This window comes from Strix uralensis, chromosome 6, assembly GCF_047716275.1.
Source record: "Strix uralensis isolate ZFMK-TIS-50842 chromosome 6, bStrUra1, whole genome shotgun sequence".
Lineage (NCBI taxonomy): Eukaryota > Metazoa > Chordata > Aves > Strigiformes > Strigidae > Strix > Strix uralensis.
The window spans coordinates 2,508,269-2,530,456 of record NC_133977.1 but is presented as its reverse complement, the minus strand read 5'-3'; the positions used below and the strand labels follow the sequence as shown (position 1 = coordinate 2,530,456).

At 43.9% G+C, this 22,188-nt stretch overlaps 1 protein-coding gene across 1 annotated transcript in view; it reads left to right on the top strand.

Annotated features, from left to right (window-relative positions):
• Positions 1-20,759, top strand: part of TRPM8 (transient receptor potential cation channel subfamily M member 8) — a 53,028-nt gene extending 32,269 nt beyond the window's left edge. The window contains exons 17-25 of the mRNA XM_074872503.1: positions 3,411-3,502; positions 4,502-4,643; positions 6,231-6,402; positions 6,642-6,819; positions 10,928-11,118; positions 13,410-13,509; positions 15,073-15,106; positions 17,042-17,128; positions 18,608-20,759. Of these exons, the coding sequence (XP_074728604.1) occupies positions 3,411-3,502; positions 4,502-4,643; positions 6,231-6,402; positions 6,642-6,819; positions 10,928-11,118; positions 13,410-13,509; positions 15,073-15,106; positions 17,042-17,092 (960 nt within the window). The 3' untranslated portion in view covers positions 17,093-17,128; positions 18,608-20,759. The remainder of the gene's footprint in view (positions 1-3,410; positions 3,503-4,501; positions 4,644-6,230; positions 6,403-6,641; positions 6,820-10,927; positions 11,119-13,409; positions 13,510-15,072; positions 15,107-17,041; positions 17,129-18,607) is intronic.
• Positions 20,760-22,188: the final 1,429 nt, after the last annotated feature.

Genomic DNA, 22,188 nt, shown 5'->3' with positions numbered 1-22,188 from the left:
ATTCCTACTTGTGCCCTGATAGCTGCAGTGTCCGTGCACCAAGAGGAATGTGTATTGACTTTGAGGCTGTGTGGATAAGCTGATACCACTGGAGATATTTCTCAGGAATGCTTGGCTTGGATTGCCAAAGCAGTTGAGGATAGGAGGTTAGATTTAACATGTTTATCTGGGTGTATACCTCTAGATCAAGTGATTCCTGCCTCACTTCTCCACATCCCACTCCCACCACCCTCTTACCACCCTCTTTTTTTTTTTTTTTTTTTTGACCAATGAGCAATGTATCATTATGTATTTCTGTTTATCTTTTAATCATACATACAGTTTTTGCTAGTTTCACACAGTCCCAAGGACCAGCTTTGGACTCCCTGCACTTCTTGTGCTGGTGTGGTGTGGGGACTGCCTTTACAGCCAGCTGCATAGTTAATATTCTTCTCACTTCACATGTAAGGGGACATATAAAATATGTTGTTTTTCAGGCAAGTTGGTCTCTACCAGTCGATGTTCAGAATAGTGGGAAGATGCTGGGGAAATTGGAAGAGAAGTGGGTGTGTGGTTTCAGTGCAATGCTGCTTTCTGATTGTCCTCTGTGTTTGTGGGTGATCTGCTGGATCAGACCACCCAGCAATAACATTTCTTACATGAGCTCAAATGACATTGCTGAGTGTTGATATTACTGTGCTTAACTTGCTGTGTGGTCTTTTTCCTTTTGAATAGTCAAGGTGGAAGGTACCCTGTTTAAGGCAACTTTACTTGCCAAGCAAAATGGGGGAAAAGTTAAAGACTGTTGCAATGAAAACACTAATGGAGTGTTTGTTTCTGCTGATTTAGGTTCTGGTGTCTCTGGACCTGTCCTTGCACTTCCCGTGTGTACCCAGCAAAAGTCCTGGGGAAAGCCTTAGGGATAGAAACCTTTTTTCCTACCAATGTCACTATTTCTCACTACCCAGAGCAGGTAGAACAGCTTCAGATCCCAGTAATCCCATTAATAGCTGGTGGCTAGACTGTACCAATATGATTGTGGGAGTGGAGGCAGCTAAAACAGAGACTTTATTGAAGATTTAAAGTTATCTTAAGCCAGTGTCCTGGCTTCAGACCTATTTTGTTAAGGAGCAGAACGCAGAGCAGTGTCTAAGTCCTCTAAGCTTCTCAGGAAACTTTCTCCCTGGCTTCCTCTGAGATAGATTGTGTGTGCATTGGTCTAACTCTGCAGTCGAAATAGTATCTGTGTCCTTAATTTTTTAAAAAAAAAAAAAAAAAGAGGGATGTCTCAGATTTTGTTTTCACATCAAAAGAAAAGTAAGAGTAACATTTCCTGGGGTCCCACAGTAGCTGCTGCAGTCAGATACCTAGTTTTGGGGAGAAATCAGCCCTGATTAGAGAGTGGTGTGTCTGTGGAAGTGATGGCTACTAGACATTGTTTCAGATTTAAAGCAGATTGTTTCACCATTCAGGAGAACTGAACTGTATCTGAACAGTAAGCTACTGGCTCAGCCCTGTTTTCACTTCTGATGGTCCTAGAGATTTTTAACTAGCTGGAGCTGCTTTCTCATATCCCATTTAGAGCTGTCTTGGCAGTAGTGAAATCGGAGATGCCTTTTTCCTGCTATCTTCTTAGCCACATGGATGTAGCCTCCAGTCAGGTGAGTGGGTAGATTTGTGGGCTGTGCAGGAAAGCCCCATTTTCTCAAATGGAGAAGGAATCTGGACAGAACCTCCATGCATGTTAAGTCTTAGCAGTGGGAACTGCTTGATATTTGAAGGACTGAACTGTACTTCAGTCTCAGTGGTTCTCACTTGTTTACATGCATCTGCCTCTGTTTTCTCTCTGTTTCTGCTTTAGACCAAAACCTGATTCCTTTCCTCCATCCACAATTGTGCCCTTAATAGAAGAGGCATCAGGCTTAAACCTGCTGCATTTAATAAAGCTGTAGCGCAGTGATATGCTTGTTGCTTTGTGAAAGACATTTGGACCGTATGTGTCTAGCTGTTCACATAAAACACTGCTTCACTGTCACGTATAGCAAGACAAATTATGTTTGATTTAGGGAGTTGCTAGACAGAGGCAACCCAATGCCACAGGTGTCAGACATGCTGTCCTCACTCAGTGCTCAAACTTTGGTACCTTAAGTAGTAAGAAAGGTGTGTGTGGGTCCCAAGATGCTGAAATAGTGTCTGGTAATATCTTGAGCCTGACACCCTGGTAGTTGCCACAACTGTCCATCTTTAGCAATGCATCCCATCATGTGAAGAAAATGCAACAATTGTGCAACTGGAATACCAAAGTGGGGCGCTCTACTTATAGCTGCTTCTGCATTTTGAATAAAACTCCCCTTGATCTTTGTTTCCTGTAAAAGTACCGAGAGCAGAATTCCTTGGATGTGCCAGTTATAGAGAGATTCACTGATCAGTACTCCACTAAGCTTTGATTATTTCAATGAAAATTAAAAAGGATTATGATCAGGGACTCGGTCTATTTCTTCAGGCCTGGTGGGGGTTTCTCCCAGTTAAGCTACTTGTCCTAATGAGTCACCTCTGAATTGGATCCGGAGGTTGGTTCTTGCACAAACTTTGGATCCAGGGTGCAGTACCAGTCAGTCTGGGAGCAGGCAGAGATTCTCACTAGACTTGCAATTCAGAAATAGAGCGCTAGGTAATTAAAAGAATAAAATAAATCTGCATCTTTGATCTAGAGCATGTGCGAGTAGCCAGGGACAGCTTACTGAATTGAGCTCTGTGAATGAGCCAGAATACTTCAACTGCCCCAAAACAGTGACCCTCCTGCCTCCCCACAGTGTTTCATCTGCTCTTAGTGGGTCACCCCAAGACTCCATTGACCCATTTGGCAGGAGTGCTGCTGGAGCATACCATGATCTACCCTGAGATCCCCTAGCAGCATGTGAGCACTAAGTACATCGATCTCAGCTCTTGTCAGGACTGTCCCTTCCTCTCCCCAAGCACAAGGACCCGTGTGGTTGGGTTATGTTCTTTGAGCACAGTAGCCCACGCTGTGGTGCAGTGTTGGTGTCACCGATCTGCTTAACTGGTCCCAGTGCAAGAGCATTAGCTTAGGACATCTGGACTGCAAGAGAAAACGTGTTAAGGAGCCCTAAACACAGAAAATCATGATCCATAGTCCTATTAGTAGTTAACAGTAAAAACATGTTGCCAGTAATTTCTGGCATTGCTGGGTATATTTAAAACCCTCATTTTGGGGAAATTAAAAGCAGTCTGAACTCTGATGTACCTATTATCTGTGAGAAAAAAATTGGGCAAGGAAACAATCCTTACTGTTGCAGTGGGTGGAATATTTACCTGTGAGGACATCCAGTGGGGAGAGATGAGGGGAAGATGGATGAGCTCCCCATGTCAGTGGTGTGTGGTGGTTACTTTCTGCTCTTTTTCCTTCCCAGTGGTACATGAATGGCAGTAAGTATTTCTCAGATCTGTGGAATGTTATGGATACGCTAGCAATCTTCTACTTCATAGCAGGGATTGTGTTCAGGTGAGTAGTATCTTTTCTTGTGGCCATGTTATGGCTTTGCTTTCTTCTGGATTTTGACTACAACCTGTAATGGGATTTTGGGAAACAATGTTTTTCATGAAACTGCCTGGTCTTTATGAAGGCCCCAAGTACTTCCAAGTCTTGACTTTAAATCTGTAAAAGCGAATAAAGAAATAAAGTGATTAGGGAACATCCACATGCAATGCTTTCTCTTTTTTGTTTAATGGAAGTTGAGCTATCCCTGGAGTCAAAGGTGGCTTTCCTAAACTCAAATCTCTCTGGGCCAGCAGGACAGCCCTTCTTAATGCTTAGGTTTAGAAGAAGGTGATTGAAATAGACTTAAGTTTCATGACAATGCCTTCAAGACTGGCTGTATAGAGTGTATCAAAGTTGCAGGGTAAAATGGTTAATATCTCAGAGAGTCAGAAGTTCTTTGGGATTTTTCCAGTCTCCTATTGTTGACTATTTAGTATGGTAATATGGACTCTTTGAGCTTTATTATGTTGTTTTTAAGGGGACTGTAATTGTACCTACAGTAGTCTAACAGAATGTCAATAGCTCATATAAGCTGTTTTACATGAATGGGTGAGTTAACAACCATGACAAAGAAATGATGGAAACGTTTCACAGCGTAATTGTTCGGTCAACTGTAAGTTAGTTCTTGTTGCCTCAGTGCAGCAGAGCAGTCATTGCACTGATGTTTTTGGAGGGCTGTGGGAATAGCTAAAGGTACAAGATTTCCTTGCTGTTAGTAGTTTTAGAGGGGAGAGCAGACACAGAGATGATGTAGCTAAGATAAGAAGGGTGTAAACAAGGTGTGCTTTAATCAGTTCTACCACCTGTCATCAGGTGGAGAGGGTATGGGGCCCTGGATAGCTGTGCTCTGTTTTCCAGTTACTCACTTTTCACTCCCCATTTCAGTGTTTCAATGTATTTTTACCTGACTTCTGCATGCTTTGCCCAATGCTTCTCTTCATTTTCTTTTACTGTCTCCATCAGGCTTCACTCATCTGATGAAAGCTCTTGGTATTCTGGGAGAGTCATTTTCTGTTTGGACTACATAGTTTTTACTCTGAGGCTGATCCATATTTTCACAGTTAGCAGGAATCTGGGACCCAAAATTATTATGCTGCAGAGGATGGTAAGATTCTGGCAGCTATTCAAGAGAATCTAAATAAATGATGTGATGCCTTGTTTTTCCTCAAGAGTGAAAATCACCACCATTCTGATGATGGCAGCAAGTTCTCTCCTCTTAAATCTGCTAAACAGGATTAATTAAGATTTAAATAGGACCTAATTAAGAGCAGGGCCTCTTTCTCTCCCTCTGCACAGAGAGAGAATAAAGATCAGGCTGAAGAACAGAAGAGGAAATTTATTTCCTGGTAGCTTTTGTCTTCCATGTCTCAAATGCTTCAGCGGTATATTCCATCACTCTTGTTGCTCACATGAGCATTCCCCAAACAAGACAATGATGATAAATGGTATAGGAGAAGGATTTCTGTCTTCCACTATATCCATCACACAGGTAACTGGAGAAGTGGGTGGTGTGTGGCCTTGGCTGATTCTGTCCTTTGTAGCTGGAGGGGATGTTTGCTAGCAGACTGGGGAAGGTAATAGGAAGAGAGTGGGGTTCCTTATAATACAGGTATGGCTTGCTGTAGGTATGGGAATGAGGGGTTTTGGAGAGCTGGAGTACATCTGCTTGAATCTTCGTTCCAGTGATACCTCTGCACACACACACGTACACTCCAAAGAAAAGAGATTTGAAGTGCACTCGACACGGGGAGCATGTGGGGAATGGCACTTGAAGGGCATGTGAAGTGAGTGTTGCTAGATGTCCGTAGGAGAGGTTTTCCCCATCTTTGTGCATTTCTGCAGTGATTGGGTTGTCTTGTGCCATAGCAAAGCGTTGGCATATATGGAATTTAAAAACCAGTTAGGTGGTGGCAATAGGAGTAATATCGTGGTCCGCAGCTTACCCAGGAAGCCTTTATTTTGCCTTGTACCACTGCTGCAAAGCTGAAATCTAGAGATTACCTGATCCTAGAGTGCCTTATGATATGGCAGCAACAGCACAGTTGTTGTTCCTGTACATCTTTCTCTTGTTTAGCCTTCAAAAGGGAATGAGTTTCTGAGTAAGTCTAATAATGAAGATGCTTGGGGCTAGTGGAAGGGCAGGAGGAGGTGGATCTACAACAAATGGGAAAGCTCACCTGGGATACTACCAATCTTCAGTTATCTGTATATTGTTAAGAGCCAGAAATTCATGAAACCGTTAGCCAGAGTGTCTGGACTATAAACGCTGGTTTGAAGCCATCCCAGGTGGCATTTTCAGAAACAGTGGCTGCTTTCACCTGACACTCGGCTGCAGGGTCTGCAGCTACGGCTGTTGCATAAATAGTCTTTATATGTGACCTGGTTTTTGTGGGTGGACCTTGTCTGATGTCAGGGGAATACTCTGTATTCTGAAACGTGCCTTGGTTTTCTGGTTGTGTAAACATTTCTGAAGTTTCGTGAGTGGGAATTGTCAATTATTCGTGTGTGTGTGTGTTGGTGACTGTAAATTTATGAAACGGTGATCTGGAAACGTGCATTAAACTGGCGCTAACTGTGTAGGCTTTTCTAATATTTGTTCTCCACTCGAGTATCAAATCGGGGAGAAAAAAGACGTGTGTGGCTTGCAACAGGGATGCAGTGGGGCACTGATGTGCTTGTTGTCCTTTTTCAGATGATAGATGTCTTCTTCTTCCTCTTCCTCTTCGCTGTGTGGATGGTGGCCTTTGGTGTGGCCAGGCAAGGCATTTTGAGGAAGAATGAACACCGTTGGGAGTGGATATTTCGATCTGTCATCTACGAGCCATACCTGGCTATGTTTGGCCAGTACCCTGATGATGTTGACGGTACCTGTTTTCTGGTGGAAGCTCTCCTGCATGGGTGGAAGGCTCTGTCCTTTCAGTGGTTGTCCAGTCCTACATTGAACCCTTTCCTCCAAGCAGCAACAAGGCACAGTTTTATGCCTGATGGGGAGGTGGGGAAGGAGGAGGCCACACATATTGTGGTTAGGGCAGTACCTGGGGCTGGGCCCAACAGAAAGAGGGGGAGAGGGCTCACTGTTTGCTCTCCTTTCTCATCCTCTGAGGTACCACCTACAACTTTGACCGCTGCACCTTTTCCGGGAATGAGTCCAAGCCCTTGTGCGTGGAGCTGGATGCCAACAATCAACCCCGCTTCCCAGAGTGGATTACCATTCCCCTTGTCTGCATTTACATGCTCTCAACTAACATCCTCCTTGTGAACCTGCTTGTGGCCATGTTTGGGTACGTAGTACAGGAGCGATCGCTTGCTTGTGATCTCTGTATCAATATCCCTATGAGAAAGGGAATGAAGTCCTGGAAAACAGCAGGAAGCCAGCCTGTGGATTCTGCCTGTGTCTTTTGCAGAGGAATTGCTGGGAGTAACCTGGACAGGATTCCCAGCTTGAAACAGACCTCTCAGGTTAGGGGTGTGGTGTGGGAAGGTGAACAAAGGTGAGGTTTTTCAGCATTTCTCACAGCAGTCTGATCAGAACAGGTGCAATATCCTGGGGAGGGATTCCTGCCTGTCCTTTTACTACTTCTCTAAGCATCCTTTGCACACTGGGCTTAGTACAAATGCCTGTGGTTCACACAGGGGCTGATAGCTGGGTCAGTGCTTTACCAAGCATGAGCTGCTGCACAACTGACCTTGCTAGACTGAATAAACAAGTTCTTACTCCAGTCTTTTCATGACACTCTGGTTTTATTAACCAGAACTGCTGTGTGGTGATGATGGGTGTGTTACTGCTCTGGTGGACCCGATATTTATTATTCTGACTTATACCGCAGGCAATGGGCCGTGTCTCCTTGGGACATACAAAAGGACTTTCTCTTGAAAAATGCCATCACCTCTGTTTTTGTTTGGTAATTTATCTGTCTGTGGGTCTAGCAGTCAGGAGGCCTATTCTGGCATCTCGTGAGGTGTTACACCATGTAGATGGATCAGACACCTGAAATGTGGTGCTAGTAGCTGCTGACTGTATCACACAGCCAGCAATGATCTGCCAAATAAAAACGGCTGCAGTTGTGCACATTATCAAACATATATTGACTGCGTTGGGACCAGCAAGAGCAAACCACAACTGGTCCTCAGGGAAAAGTTTCCTGAGCTTCTTCCAGAAATCTTTGGTGTTTGCACTGCAAGCTTTGACACAGAGTTTAGTTAATAATGGGAAGTCCTTCATATCAGACTTCTGGAGTGTGTTTCTTTCCTGTCTCACTTCTGACTTGTGAATACATTTGGATCAGTGCTACGTCTCTGTTCCCTTTCCCAATCCTGCTTCTTTTCTGCTTTACAATTCCTTGCAGCCTAACAAAAAATCCTTACAACCCCTGGGCATCGTTCTTGAGGTCCACCCTGTTTATTTTTGCATGTTTTGATGGTACTTTGGCAGTGACATACTTGGCAGAGATTTGCTTTGGCAACAAGAGTATTTACAGGAACTGCTGAGGACTCTTGCTTTGCCTCGAGAGGATCTCCCTTCTGAATGCCAGTGCCAATTTTTACTGGCCTGAGATGAGATGTATTAGTGTGATGAGTCGAGTTGAGAATGCCTCAGCTTTGGGATCTGCCCTCCCCTCTGCTCTGAACCTTTCTTTCCATGCTGAGCTGGACTCCAAAGACAGACAGAAATGTGATTTTTGGCAAAGCAGCTAGGACTGGTGCAGCATATCTATTTATTGTAGCTATGTTTTCCTAACCTGCCCAGGATCGGGGGACAGAAGACAATGCTTATACTCACTAGAAAGGGTGAAGGCAATTTATATTAATAAAGGAAAGTATAGCAGTAAGCCAGCTCTACCCTAGAAGCCTTTGATATTTGTTAGAACACTTATTTTAAAGGACCTGATGGTAAATGCTCCGGTTTATACAGTTATGCCAGTAAAAACCTAGGTTTTGCCAATTCAGCTTATTTTGTGGAAGGACCCAGCATGAATTCTCTAATGACACTCTCAGAGCTTTGCATACTTCATTTTAACAATAGACTGAACAACTTAAGCAGGAGTGTTGAACTGTACTGAAGTCAGGAAGCTCAGTGGGCAAAGAGCAATCCCAGAGGGTTTTTTCTTGATGCAGTTAGAAACATGTGAAATCTGTGATGGCTCCTCTTATGACTAGTGTGTACACAGTATTTGGAAGTCTTTAATAATGCTGATGACTATTAGACACTAGTCCAATCAGTATCTCTGTATTTTGTAATTATACATTAATTTTAGCAACAGAGTATCTGACTTTTTCTTTGCATTCAGTATGCATTAGCTGAAAAGGGTGAATATTACATTTTAGATACTTCTGAAATTCAGGATTGTATTCATCTTCTAAAACAATAGATAATTTCCACCAAGTGAAGGTTTTAGCTTATCTCGTATAAGGGTCCATTAGGATGTCAACACAGACATTTTGGAAGCATTCATCTGCCATTTAACGTCAGCAATGAAAGGTCAGGCAGGCTGTGAGCTGTTTGCTCTTGTGGTTGTTGCTTTGCTGAGTTCGTACAGCACTTAGTAGAGTAGGTTTGATCCGTGCCTGGAGCATTTTTAATGTCTCCACTGAAAATCTGAGGAGCTTTTCATTTTTGTAAATGTTCTATTTTTAGGTTGGTTTTTTTGCTTAGAAAGAAGTTAGCTGATGAATTAATGAGACACAGCATCTTGCAAAGAAGCATCCTGTTCTCATGTGTCTAGGCTGGGAAAAAATTGCCTGGAGCTAAGGTAGTGAAAATATGTGGAGTATTTTCTCCCTGTTTCTAGATTTTCCAGTTTATTTGTAACTTCAGAGTTTGTTTTTTTTCTACCGTCTTAGTTCCTCCCATTTTCAAATTTCTCTCTAAAAAAGGACAACAAACTCAATAACCTCCTAATCAGTAAAAATTAACAGGTCCAGGATTACTTTACAAAAACATACCCTAGTATAATAAAGAGAAACACTGTGTTACTTGACTCTGAGATGGAGTTCTTGGCCTACTGGAGCAGGCCAGCCAGTCTCACTTTTGTGCCCAGCAAGATCATGGAGCAGATGCTTCTGGAAACTATGCTAGGGCACATGGAAAATGAGGAGGTGATTAGTGACAGCCAACATGGCTTCACTAAGGGCAAATCGTGCCTGACGAATTTTGCTGCCTTCTACGAGGGGGTTACAGCACTGGTGGATAAGGAAAGAGCAACTGATGTCATCTACCTGGACTTGTGCAAATCATTTGACACTGTCCTGCGTGGCATCCTTGTCTCTACATTGGAGAGACATGGATTTGATGGATGGACCACTCAGTGGATAAGGAGTTGGCTGGATGGTCACACTCAAAGAGTTGCAGTCAATGGCTCGATATCCAAGTGGAAATCAGTGACGAGTGGTGTTCCTTAGGGGTTGGTGTTGGGACCGACACGGTTTAATGTCTTTGTTGACAACACAGACAGTGGGATTGAGTGAACCCTCAGCAAATTTGCTGATGACACCAAGCTGGAGGGAAGGGATGTGTCATCCAGAGGGACCTGGACAGGCTGGAGAGGTGGGCCCGTGCAAACCTCATGATGGTTAACAAGGCCAAGTGCAAGGTCCTGCACAGGGGTCAAGGCAATACCCTGCACAAATACAGGCTGGGGGATGAGTGGATTGAGAGCAGCCCCAAGGAGAAGGACTTGGGGGTATTAGTGGATGGAAACTGACTGCAATGTGCACTCGCAGCCCAGAAAGCCAACCGTGTCCTGGGCTGCATCAAGAGAAGTGTGGCCAGCAGGGTGAGGGAGGGGATTCTCCCCCTCTACTTTGCTCTCATGAGACCCCCCCTGCAGTGCTGTGTCCAGCTCTGGGGATCCCAACATCAGAAGGACACGGACCTGCTTGAGTGGGTCCAGAGGTGGCCACGAAGATGATTGAGGGGCTGGAGCACCCCCCTGTGAGGACAGGCTGAGAGAGTTGGGGATGTTCAGCCTGGAGAAGAGAAGGCTCTGGGGAGACCTTAGAGAGGCCTTCCAGTACTGAAAGGGGCTACAGGAAAGGTGGGGAGGGACTCTGCATCAGGGGATGTAGGGATAGGACGAGGGGTAACGGTTTTAAACTGAAAGAGGGGAGGTTGAGATTAGCTATAAGGAAGAAATTCTTCCCTGTGAGGGTGGTGAGGCCCTGGCACAGGTTTCCCAGAGAAGCTGTGGCTGCCCCCTCCCTGGCAGTGTTCAAGGCCAGGTTGGACGGGGCTTTGAGCAACCTGGGCTAGTGGAAGGTGTCCCTGCCCGTGGCAGGGGGGTGGAACTGGATGATCTTTTAGGTCCCTTCCAACCCAAACCATCCTGTGATTCTATGATTCTCTGTTGAATAACTAATGCTCTGTGTATTTTCTCTTTCTTTGCCTGTTAGTTACACTGTTGGATCAGTACAAGAGAACAACGACCAGGTGTGGAAGTTCCAGCGTTACTTCTTGGTCCAAGAGTACTGCAGTCGCTTGACTATTCCCTTCCCTTTTGTCATCTTTGCCTACATATTCATGGTGATGAGGAAATGTTTCAAATGCTGCTGTAAGAAGGAAAGTAAAGAGCCATCTATTTGTTGTGAGTTGGATTATTCCTTACTGCCTAAAAGTCAGCTCTGTGGCAGGTGCATTGCAACTCTTCCATGGCATACTGTGCTCAAGTCAGGCAGTTAGTGTTTTGGTGGAAAATTTTCAAGGGCAATGCAGAACTTGGAGGAGGTGGTTGTGCTGATAACAAGGAGCAGTTCATTCATGTTCTCTATCAAATGCAGATCCACTATGTTGCTGCAAATCTTTTCAGTAAGATTCAAATCAAAGCCCCTGGTTGCTTCTCAGCCATGATCTTCCTTCAGTACTCAGTGTGAGCTCTCTCTGGGATATGGGGAATTTTACTCCTACCTCCTTATGCTAAAACTCCAGTTGAGCATTGTTGTGATCCCTGCCCCCCAGTAGCTTTGGTTTTGGTCAGGTTAGAGAGCTTTTGTGTTCTACCATGAGACCTGCTCTACTTGAGTACTGTGCAGAGTTATCTTTCTTGTCCAAGCCATTTTGAGGCAGAATTACTTCATGTATGTAAATCAATTAAATCTTCAAATCCTAGCATCTTAGGGCTGCCTATGCTGCTTCCTAGCTTTGAAAGGGTTGGGTTTTTTTTTGTATTAGAGCACTGAATGAATTCCTCCAGAGTCTGCAGCAGCTGTAAGTCATCTTCATGGTCTGCATGAAAAATTTAAACCGTCCCATTTCTCAATAATATCTGGTAGTGCGTCCCTCCTACACTGTTACCTAGTGGCAGAGATCCCTGATCTTGCATGATCTGAATATTTAGGTAACTAGTACAGGAGGTGGTCTCAGTCTCTGCTTGCCACTCTACCTTCTGGAGCTGCATTTCTTTCTGTCCTTCCATTACAATTTCTTAGCTAATACAGCTAGTAGCTGCTAGGGCAGCCTAGTGGAGGGCAATCATCTTCAGAGGCCCTTCTGCGTGCTAGTGACTGACTGAAAGAGAATAGTCTTCTGGCCCTCTGGGTATGGCCAAATGGGCAAACTGCCTCAAAAATGCAGGAGTGGCTGAGTCAGTCCTCAAGCTATTTCCCCCTTATTTACTCCATCAGAGGGCACAGATATGAATTGTTGTAAAAAGCTTTCCCCCCCCTCCCCCAAATGGAGTGTTTTCTCTTTTTTTAAGTGCCATTCAGAAGCAGATGAGGGAGGATTAAGTTAAGTTAATTGACAGACTTATTCGCATCCATCAGCAACCTGACTGTTGCCCTGCAGCACAGGCTGGATTTGTTATTAGTTTAGGAGACAGATGCCTGCTTTGGGGTATAAAATTCCTTAGCGCTGACTAAATAATTTTGGCTGTCCAAATCACTGTTTGGTTTCTTTGCTGGGGAGGTTGTTTAACGGCAGATATTTCTGCCCGGGTGATGCACAGTTGATGTTGCAGTTCTAAAAGCAAATAGAAGAATTAATTAGAGCCAGAATATTGTGATTGATCCAGTGACAGGAACTGAGAACTGCATGGAGAAAGCACACTAATGTGTTGACTTTTGCAAAATCCTGGCTTCCCCACTTAACTCTTATGGAAATGGTTGGGATTTGGGTGCTTAAATGCTTGGAGGTATCTGGAGAGCAGCTGAGGCTGTATGAGGTCAGAGGAGCACTGGGTGGAAGAAATGGGACTTCAGTCATTTGCCAGCTGTAGGCTTCTTCTGCCTCAGCTAACTTTTTTTTTTTTTTTTTTTTTTTTTACATTAAAACCTATGTGGTTTGTTCTGTCCTGCTAGAACAGGATAAAATGCAGAAGTATTATCCTGGAGGAATTAGATGCCTCAGAGTGGTTTGTTCAGTGTCACCTTTTAATTTACGGCATCAACGGGAGATGCTTTTTAGAGAAGACAATGCTTAATCATTTTGAAAGGTTTTAGTTCTTTGATAAGTCATACAACATGGATCCTAACACATGTTACACTTAATGATCCAATATGGGATAATGTAGAAGCAAATGGAAAGCTCAAATCCAGATAGGAGCTTTCTGGAATGTCCTATGCCTGTTGAAGTGGCTGCCATTTCATAAAGCACTCGTGTTAACCACGACTCAAAAAATTCCAGAAAGACTTTTGGAGTTTGTTCATATTTTCTTTCTTTAATCAACTCCGGTTGCCCAGAGCGTACAGTAAAATGTATTAATGTCATGTTTGTCGGAGTGGTGTCACAGGTGGGAAGTGGGACTGCGAATGCACTGGATGCAGAGAAGGGAATCATTAGCCTCTGAATGCAAGCACTAACCCAGCCTTTTTGCATCTTAGCATTGGAAAGACAAATTAACTGAATCTAGTGTTGTTCTTTTTCACATACATTTTCTAGGCTCCAGAAATGAGGACAATGAAATTCTGGCATGGGAAGCTGTCATGAAGGAAAATTACCTTGTCAAAATCAATACCAAAGCAAATGATTCATCAGAAGAGTATGTCTGCCCTTCTTTGTCTTCATTCTCTTAACCTTTGTTGAATATTTTTAGTGAAGGCAAGTTTTCAGCAGCTCTAAATGTTTACAAACTAATGAGAAGATAGATAAACTCAGCATAAATGTGCCTTTTTATTTTTTTAAATAAAATAATGGCTTTTTTGTCCACTGCTGCAGACTGTCTTCAGAAATAGTTGATTGGGCTGGTAAAATGCTGATGGCAATATTACAAGGGTTATACTGGCATATTATGCACACAGTAGCTGGGTATGTAGCTTGGTAGCTTGGTCCAAATGTCTGTCACAGTATTTCTCAAATAATTTCACCTTTCTGTACTTGAGTCTTTGCCTTTTTCCACCAGAGGAGAAAATGTCTTCCTATAGTGTTTTGAGATCTCATCATGGAAAGCAGTGCTATAGCTGACTAGTTTTGTAACATTAGAGGTTTAGATTGGATACTAGGAAAAATTTCTTCACCAAAAGGGTTGTCAAGCACTGGAACAGGTTGCCCAGAGAAGTGGTGGAGTCGCCATCCCTGGAGGTATTTAAAAGATGTATAGATGTGGCGCTTAGGGACATGGTTTAGTGGTGGACTTGGCAGTGTCAGTTTTATGGTTGGACTCAATGATCTTAAGGATCTTTTCCAACCTAAATGATTCTATGATTATGCAGTTAGTAGAGAATACTTAGTGTTAGAGCTGGAATATCATGCATTCCCAGAGCATCAATCTATATGGAGGTCTGTACTTAATAACATGAGTAGGGAAGACCTCTGGGGAGGGGAAGATGATATTTGGAATGATGGTATTTGACGTTTGGTGACTTGGACTACTCTTCTTTGACTGCCAGCTCATGACATTTTACCTTTGGGATCTGTCTCGGTGTTTTCAGAGTAATAGTATAAGAGAAAATAATATGAAGAAAGCTAAAAAACAGAACAGTAACCTGCTGTGTTGATGGCTTAATTTTGTAGCTAGTTTCCAGCAGCTTGAGTATTTCCCTAAATCAAATGTAAGGGAAGAGCTGATAAGAATGGGCAGGAAAGTCCAGACTTTTCCACGCCCCTCTGCCCCTGCTGTGGACATTGCTGTCCACAAGTGTTTATGTTAAGACTACCCAGAGGCACTCAGCATTGGATAAGAAGCCAAACAAATACCAAAAAATAGCTTTTATACTGGAAGCAGAAGCATCCTGACAAGGAAAATGGAATAACACAGCACTAACAGTAATTCATATGTTAGTTAATATACCTGAATAAAAACCAATGCCAAACCACTTGCAGCCCTGCCTTCTTGGGGGCATGAAACACTGGTGTTCCCAAGCAGGGGTGTCTGCAGACAATCTGGTTTGTAACTGACCTTTGACTACATGCACAGAGGGCAGTCTTCTGACAGCTTCAGCGTCTGTAGTTGCCTTAGCTCCACTCTTTGGCCAAAGGTGAGGACTAGATTTCTTAGCTCCAGATAGACTTCTGCTGCACAGGTTTGCAAAGAGGGGATGGTTAGCCAAGGCTTCTCTAATACCTGGACTCAGTCCTCTACTCTGTGTCCTCTTTCTATTTTCAGGATGGTGCATCGATTTAGACAACTGGATGCAAAGGTACTTGTGTTTCAGACTGCTCTGGGGAATGTTCTTCTGTCTGGTAAAGCAGGTAGTGGTCCACAAGGAAAATGAACATCACTGAGAGGCATGTGCAGTCTTTGCTACTATAGCCAGGACCCCATTTTAACTGAGCTTTTTTGATGTGCCCCTTTGCACCTTTGATTCCATATGTAGCTTCATATTGTGCTGGAAAATGAAGTAGAAAGATACTTGCTTAGTATCTTGAAGAAGTGTTTCTCAGTATTCCTTATTGGATGGAATAGAAGTAAAAATAACTTCTGTCTTACACAGCAGAATATTGCAGTTTTGTAACAGGCCCATGAAACACCGACGGGAAGAAGGGGCATTACACACTTAGAGTATGCCCTTCTCAAACACGTGTTCCGTTGAGTTTAGCATCTAGTGCCAAAGACATGAGGTAATTAATCCTACTTGTTGCTGGTGTTTTACCTCTGCTTATAAAATGATGTGGCATTTAAGATATATTGTGGCAAGCCTGGTGGTGCTTCACATAGCACAGGCATGGTAAACAAAGGAAAACAGAGATAGGCTCCATGCGTATTGCAGGGTAGGAAGACCTTGAATTACAATTAAAATGACCAGTTCTCATCTGATTCACAGAAACATCCTGTGTTGAAGCAATATAAAGCTAGCAATCTACTAGAGAGCACATAATTATCAGAATTGTCATACAAGTATACTTTTTATTACTGTGATACTGAAAAGACCTTCACAATAGCTATTTTTTGAGGCTTGATTGAATGATGTATTTTGCCTCTGAAGTGGGGAGTTGCTTTGGTGTGAGGAACAGACTTTTTAGAAGTCCAAGGGTGAAAAGGCCCACATATACTTCAAAGTACTTCTTTTGATAGCTGTCAAATAATTTAGATTGCAAAATAATAGCTTACTTTCAAGATTGAAATGGAAATGGTGAGTGACCAAGTCTAGTGATGGTCCTCTTGAAACTGAACGAAAGTATGGTAACCTTAATTCTCTACTGAAAAGTAATACCCAAATTGTGCCTCTTACTCTGTGAGGGAGTACCTTACAGCAAGCTGTTTTGTCTATTCATGCCTTCAGCTTTAGTGACAGAAATGTACTGAGGCCAATGCTTAGGAGTAGTACCCTTGATAGCAAAGCACTGCAGGGGTATCTCACTGGCTCTCACTTGAGACGAAATCCTAAAAACAAGTCTGAGAATGTAACTGAGTCCTAGGCATGAGCCTTGATCACGGGGTAAACTTTTCTTTAAACTTGATGCGAATATCCCAAGAAATAATGGACTTCAGTTACGGCGCAGGGAGGGTTTGAAGGCAGCTTCATGTGTCAGAATAAATGCTCCACAAAACTCCGCTGATCTGCAATCTCTACTTTGAAGGAGCACAAGGAGATGGAGGTAGATGAGAGCTTGTAGCTGTCATGATGCCTGCTTCTTAACTAGGTGAAATACACGTGCATTAGGGCTCACGGCATTAATTGCATTGATGAAAATTGTAATTGGGAGTGTGCTTTCAAGCACTGTTGCATTTGGTATAATATTTGGAGAGGCAATTATTTGTTACTCATACTACTTATTAGCATTGTTTTCCTGTGAAAAGCAACATTAATGCTGCTTCACTTGCCACCACAGTGCGACTACTGAATACAAAAAGCAGTCAGTTAACTGCTTTTGAAGTAGTGGCCGGTGTTCACAGGGCAGCCAGGGAGGCAGGAGTTCAGATAAGGGGTTTTATGCCTGTTGTTGCTGATGTGGTACAGTATTTTCTAGGGTATGTACGTTCTAGGGTATTTTAAAGTACTTAATACTGCTTGCTTGTTTTGTTCTTTTCCTCTCCCTTCACCCAAGCTGTGATCAGCTGTTGAAATGAGTTAGATTGACTTTACATAAACAAAGTTTCTGTTGGTTTTTTTTTTTTTTTTTAAATTTTTAAGCTCTCTGATTTGAAAGGCCTTCTGAAAGAGATTTCCAGCAAAATCAAATGAATGCAGCTGAAATCCAAGAGCAGCTACCTGAGCAGGGTAAGCCCTCTTTAAATCCATCCTCTGACTTGAATAAGTTATCAGCATTTGTGATGTTAAATCAGTATGTCTCTGGAAGAAGAGTTAGTATTAATTATTGATGCATGTATTGATGTTGTCTAATATTGAAAAAGAAATAAAAGCTAAACTCTCTTCCCCATTTGCTTTAAGAAATAAAAACTAAATTCTCTTCCTCATTTGCTTTTTCTGGAAAGTACAATTTTCTCTGATATTTCTAACAATTTTTGGCACGGTTTAAAATATCTTGTTTTGTTGCCTTGCCTTTGAAAAACTGTGAATAACCCAAAGTTATTGTCTTTGTGCTGGAGGCCCTCTGGAAAATTACGAGCTGCTGTGCTGGATCCTTTACAGTTGGTTCATTTTAACTCTGAAGAACATAAAAAACAAATAGAAAAGACAGAATTGTAGGTAGCAATATGGTTTATTTTCCCACTGTCAAAGTGGGGCATTATGGCAGATCACTATAGCCTTCCTGTGTCCTAGATGAAAAACTGCAGGCTCTAGAATAATGGAACTCTGGAGGTCATCCAGTCCAACCCCGCTCAAAGCAGTGCCAGTTCAGATCAAAGGTAGCTGCAGTCTGGCTGAAAAATAGGTTGCAATTCAGTAAGAACAAATGCTAATTTTACAGTTACCTGGGAATTATTGGTTACACAGGCACAAAATGGGGGAAAATCCGATGAGACAGCAGTTCTACAGAAAAATGTCTGAGATGGAATATTAAACAGCTGGCATGTTGTTGTCTGAGAGATGTATGAAATAATCCTCTTGCTGTTAATAGTGCAGTGAAGCCTCTGTTGGGCACAGCATCCAGTGTTAGCATTAACCTTCAAGGAAGATGATGGAGTGGCTGGAGAGTGTTTGGAACAGTGACAAGAGGAACTGGATATCTAATAATCTGTAGAAAGGAGTAAATGAATTATGGTTAGCCAGCCTGGCAAAGATGATACCTGTTCCCACAAGCTCCATCATAAACCATCTCTTACTATAGATAATAAGTGCCTTGAAAAGATGGAGTCCCTTTCTAGTTTATGCCTGGTAAACTATCTAGACGGCACCCCGGTTGTGATCAAGCTGTTTTGCACGTGTCCTGACTCTGAAGCTGAGCCTTGGCAGTCCGCAGTACTAACATCATGGTGTGAACAGGGAGGTTAGTGTCTCGTAGGAAGGAGGTGTGTGTATTACGCTCCCTCATCTGAAAGGGAGTGCTTGCATCTGCGCTGACCATCCTCAATATAAGATGCTGGATTGGCCATTCCAGGTACTTTGATGCAGGTGTTTCTCTTGCTTTCTCTTCCTGACAACTAGTATCTCTGCTGCTCTGCTAAGACACCGTGTTCTGGCCAGGTGCTGCAATCCCGAGCCATCCCATTTTCCGAGCTGATGTCATGAGGACGAACACAAAACATTGAGGTGGGCTAGGAGCTCTATTCTAAAATTTTTGTTTTGCTCACACAGGTACTGATTCATCAAGAATAATTTCTCTGAGCTGGCAGTAACCACCAAGCAAATGGTAACTGATCCACCAGAGCATCAGTGTCTCAGCAGGAGTTACTAGGATTTCTTTCCTTTTTTTTTTTTTTGATCAAACAGCCCCATCTGCAAGATGATGATAAAACATTAAGACGACTGTTTATCTCCTGGCAGGACTCCCACATTACCCAAGCTCTCCTTTTTCCTCATCTCCCCTGATGTTCAATGGCAGCAATTAGTCCTTGTCAGCTGCTGTTAAAAAGCACTCCTAATTCCAAAGATTCTGCTGCTGCTGCCAAAATCACTTTGCTTTTCAATTTCACTCAAAGGGGTCTGTTCTTGGGTTTCCTTTACCCACTAATTGCTTGTCTTAATGAATCAATCTCCCTTCCCTCTTCTTTGTGTAGTAGCCAGATCTAGCTTGTTGCTTGCCTGGCCTGTCTGTCAGTCCTGCTGAAGTCTGTAATGCTGGCATGCCAGAATACGACGTATATCAGCATCATCCTCCGGAGGAAAGACAGCCTTTGGTCCAACCATGCACCCACATCTCAGACTCTACACGAACAGTGTGGATTTCTCCCTGCTCTACCTGGAACTGTGCAGCAATGCAGAAGCTCAACTATTACAGCGCCAGAAGGGAGAGACTTAATTCACCTAGAAAGGGTTTCCAAAGGCCTCGTGTGCAATTCTTGCTTGTTTCTTTAGTGATATTATGTATACTTGGAGCATTGCAAATGCTGTTTGCAGATGTTTGCATTTTGAAATGGAGAAGAGATTTTTGGTTAGCATTCAATATTGTGATGCTTGCTATGGTGAGATTGCTCTTTCTGCTTTCTGTCTAAAATAGCAGCTGAATTTTGTGGCATTTTGTGTGGTATAACTGGGTGCCTTACTGACTGAAGGGAACACACTACAAATGGCATTTATTTACCTTGCAAAGCATGCATCTGTCTTCATCCCCAGTGTCTAGGAGTGCTCTCCCAAGATGTTTGATTTTTGAAGGTTTAGGTATTTTCTTTTTGCCTGGCAATAGCTATCATAGTCACAGAATCACTCAGGTTGGAAAAGACCCTCGGGATCATCGAGTCCAACCCTCAGCCCGACTCTACAAAGTTCTCCCCTATACCACATCCCCCAACATCTCATCTAAACGACCCTTAAACACATCCAGGGATGGTGACTCCACCCCCTCCCTGGGCAGCCTATTCCACTGTCTGGCCACTCTTTCTGTGGAAAATTTTTTCCTAACGTCCAGTCTGAACGTCCCCTGTTGCAGTCCATACACTTTACCATGACTGGCAGCTAGTTTGAAGGCTGTCAGGTGGAATATGTGGGTGCCACAGGAGATCTCCAGATGAGTAGGTGGAAAGGGAATTTCAGCTGAAGCAGAATACACCCCAGGTGAGTCACATTGGCCAGTGCAAGCAAATACAGCCATCTAGCCTGCTAGAAACCAAAGCCTGTGTGCAGGCCTGCCTATGTGCACAACAGCATGCTCCAGTCCTTGTCTGCTGTGAAAACATGTTAGTCCAAGATGGTGAAGACAAGACAAGACTGTCTTGTGTTGGACCAAGACGGTGAAGACAAGACAAGACTGTTCTGCGTGCTTTGGTGTTTGCTTCAGTACAGGGATATGAAGTGCTGTTGTATGTGGGGAATGTTTGTGCTTTAGGATGCAACTGATTGAGGTGCAGCTTACTGACTGAGGAGGCCAGCACATGCATGCATCATTTACTGGAGCTGCTGCTCTGCTTGTCTTTGTAGCTGAAAATGGAATAGTTTTACAGGGAAAAACTGTAATGGGGTCTTTATCAGAAAGGTTACTGCTCTTTTTTTCCTGCTTCACATGACCTAACTTTACTGTATGCCATTCATTACATGATCCTGGGGGATATAGCACTACCAATAGCAGTGTTACTCATTTACGTGTGGAAATACTTGTGTTTTCCTGTTAAAAAGTTTATAAAGGACTCAGGCTTTCATTGACTTCTGTGGCAGTTAGCTTGCATCAAAAACTATTGAGATAAGTTTCCTTTCTAGAAATTACTTTTTCCTATGTCATTTCTATGCCTTGAATGTGAAAATTGTGCTTTCAGTTCATTCCTTTCATATATAAAGCCTGCAGTGTACTTGCCAGCAGCTCTAGTGATCTGTTCTCTTGTGAAATGGTGAATGTAGTTTGGAACTATGTTCTGAAAACTCAAAACCCTGGAATCTCTCCCTGCCCACCGCTTCAGCCCGTCACCGCTGGTCTGCACCCCACACACACTCCCGTCCCGCAGGCGTGCTGCCCCGTGGGCTCTTCTCCAGGCTCCTCTTCCTCCCCAAGCCCTGTGGTGCCCACGGAGCCCCGGCCCAGCTGGGCTTTGGCATCAGGGTGGCACCACAGCTCTGCAGGGAGCCCCCAGCCCTCCGCCCCCTCCAAACCCCGGCACCAGCTGGCTGCTGTCTGGGCATCATGGGGGTCACAGAATCATCTGTGGGCAGGATCTGTGGCAATCAGCAGCAGCAGGAATCGGGCCCTGTGGCTGTGGAGCCCCAACTACCCGATGGGGCTCCCCGCTGCCCTCGCCCACCCCTGGCTTGGGGAAGGCCCCAGGCTCAGCCCTGACAAGGGGCCAGCGGGATTTGTGATGGGCTGTGCCTGCCTGGGGCTCGCTGGCAGCACGAGAGGACAGCAGGAGAAGCTCCAGGTCATCTACGACGGTGAGTGTGGGCAGCAGGGGCTGGCGGGGAGGAGGGAAGACCCTGGGCAGGAAGATGCAGTCCTGCCTTTCTTTTTCCCCATGTGCTGTGTGAAGAGACAGAGAGGAACAAGGACAGTTCACAGCTGAAAGGTCCTCCAGTAGGGTCAGTCCCTGTTCTAAGCTCCCATCACCTTTACAGATGCAGGAGAATCTTTCTCCATCTGGCCTGGGTCTCAACGCCACAGAGGAGAAAGCTGGCAATGGATTTTAGGAGAATGGCGTTCTCCACACAGATGGGTTTGGCTGCCGAGCAAGGGGTTGCTGGCCTTGCAGAAGGAAGTCCTGGAGCTTCATTCCAGCTGTTCTCTGCATATTTCCTAGGTGTTCATTGCTGAGAATAACTGCTACTTCATCTCCTGCCCACCCCTCCACCAGCCAAAGGGGAAGAAAGAAGGCAGAACAAGAGACCACCCTGGCTTAACAATGAGTTCTGAGTGTGTTTAAAAGCAGAAAAAGCAGCATACTGGCTGTGAAAAGGCAGCCAGGTAGCCATCGAGGACTACGAGAACCTCGCTAGGGCAGGCAGAGATGCAGTCAAGAAGGCTAAGGCTCAGCTAGAAAATTGGCCAAAGATGTCAAGTGCAAGAGAGGGTTCTTCAAATATGTGAGCGGAAAGCAGAAACATGGGAAAGCCATAAACCCATTACTAAACATGGCAGGGAAGCTAGTCATTAATAATGCTGACACAGCAGACACACCCAATACCTTCTTTGCCTGTCTTTACTGGTGTAGTGGGACACCAGATCACAAGATCAAGTAGCATGTGTCAACTCACCAGTAGTGGAGGAAGGGCCAGTCTGCAGGCTCTTGGAAGAACTC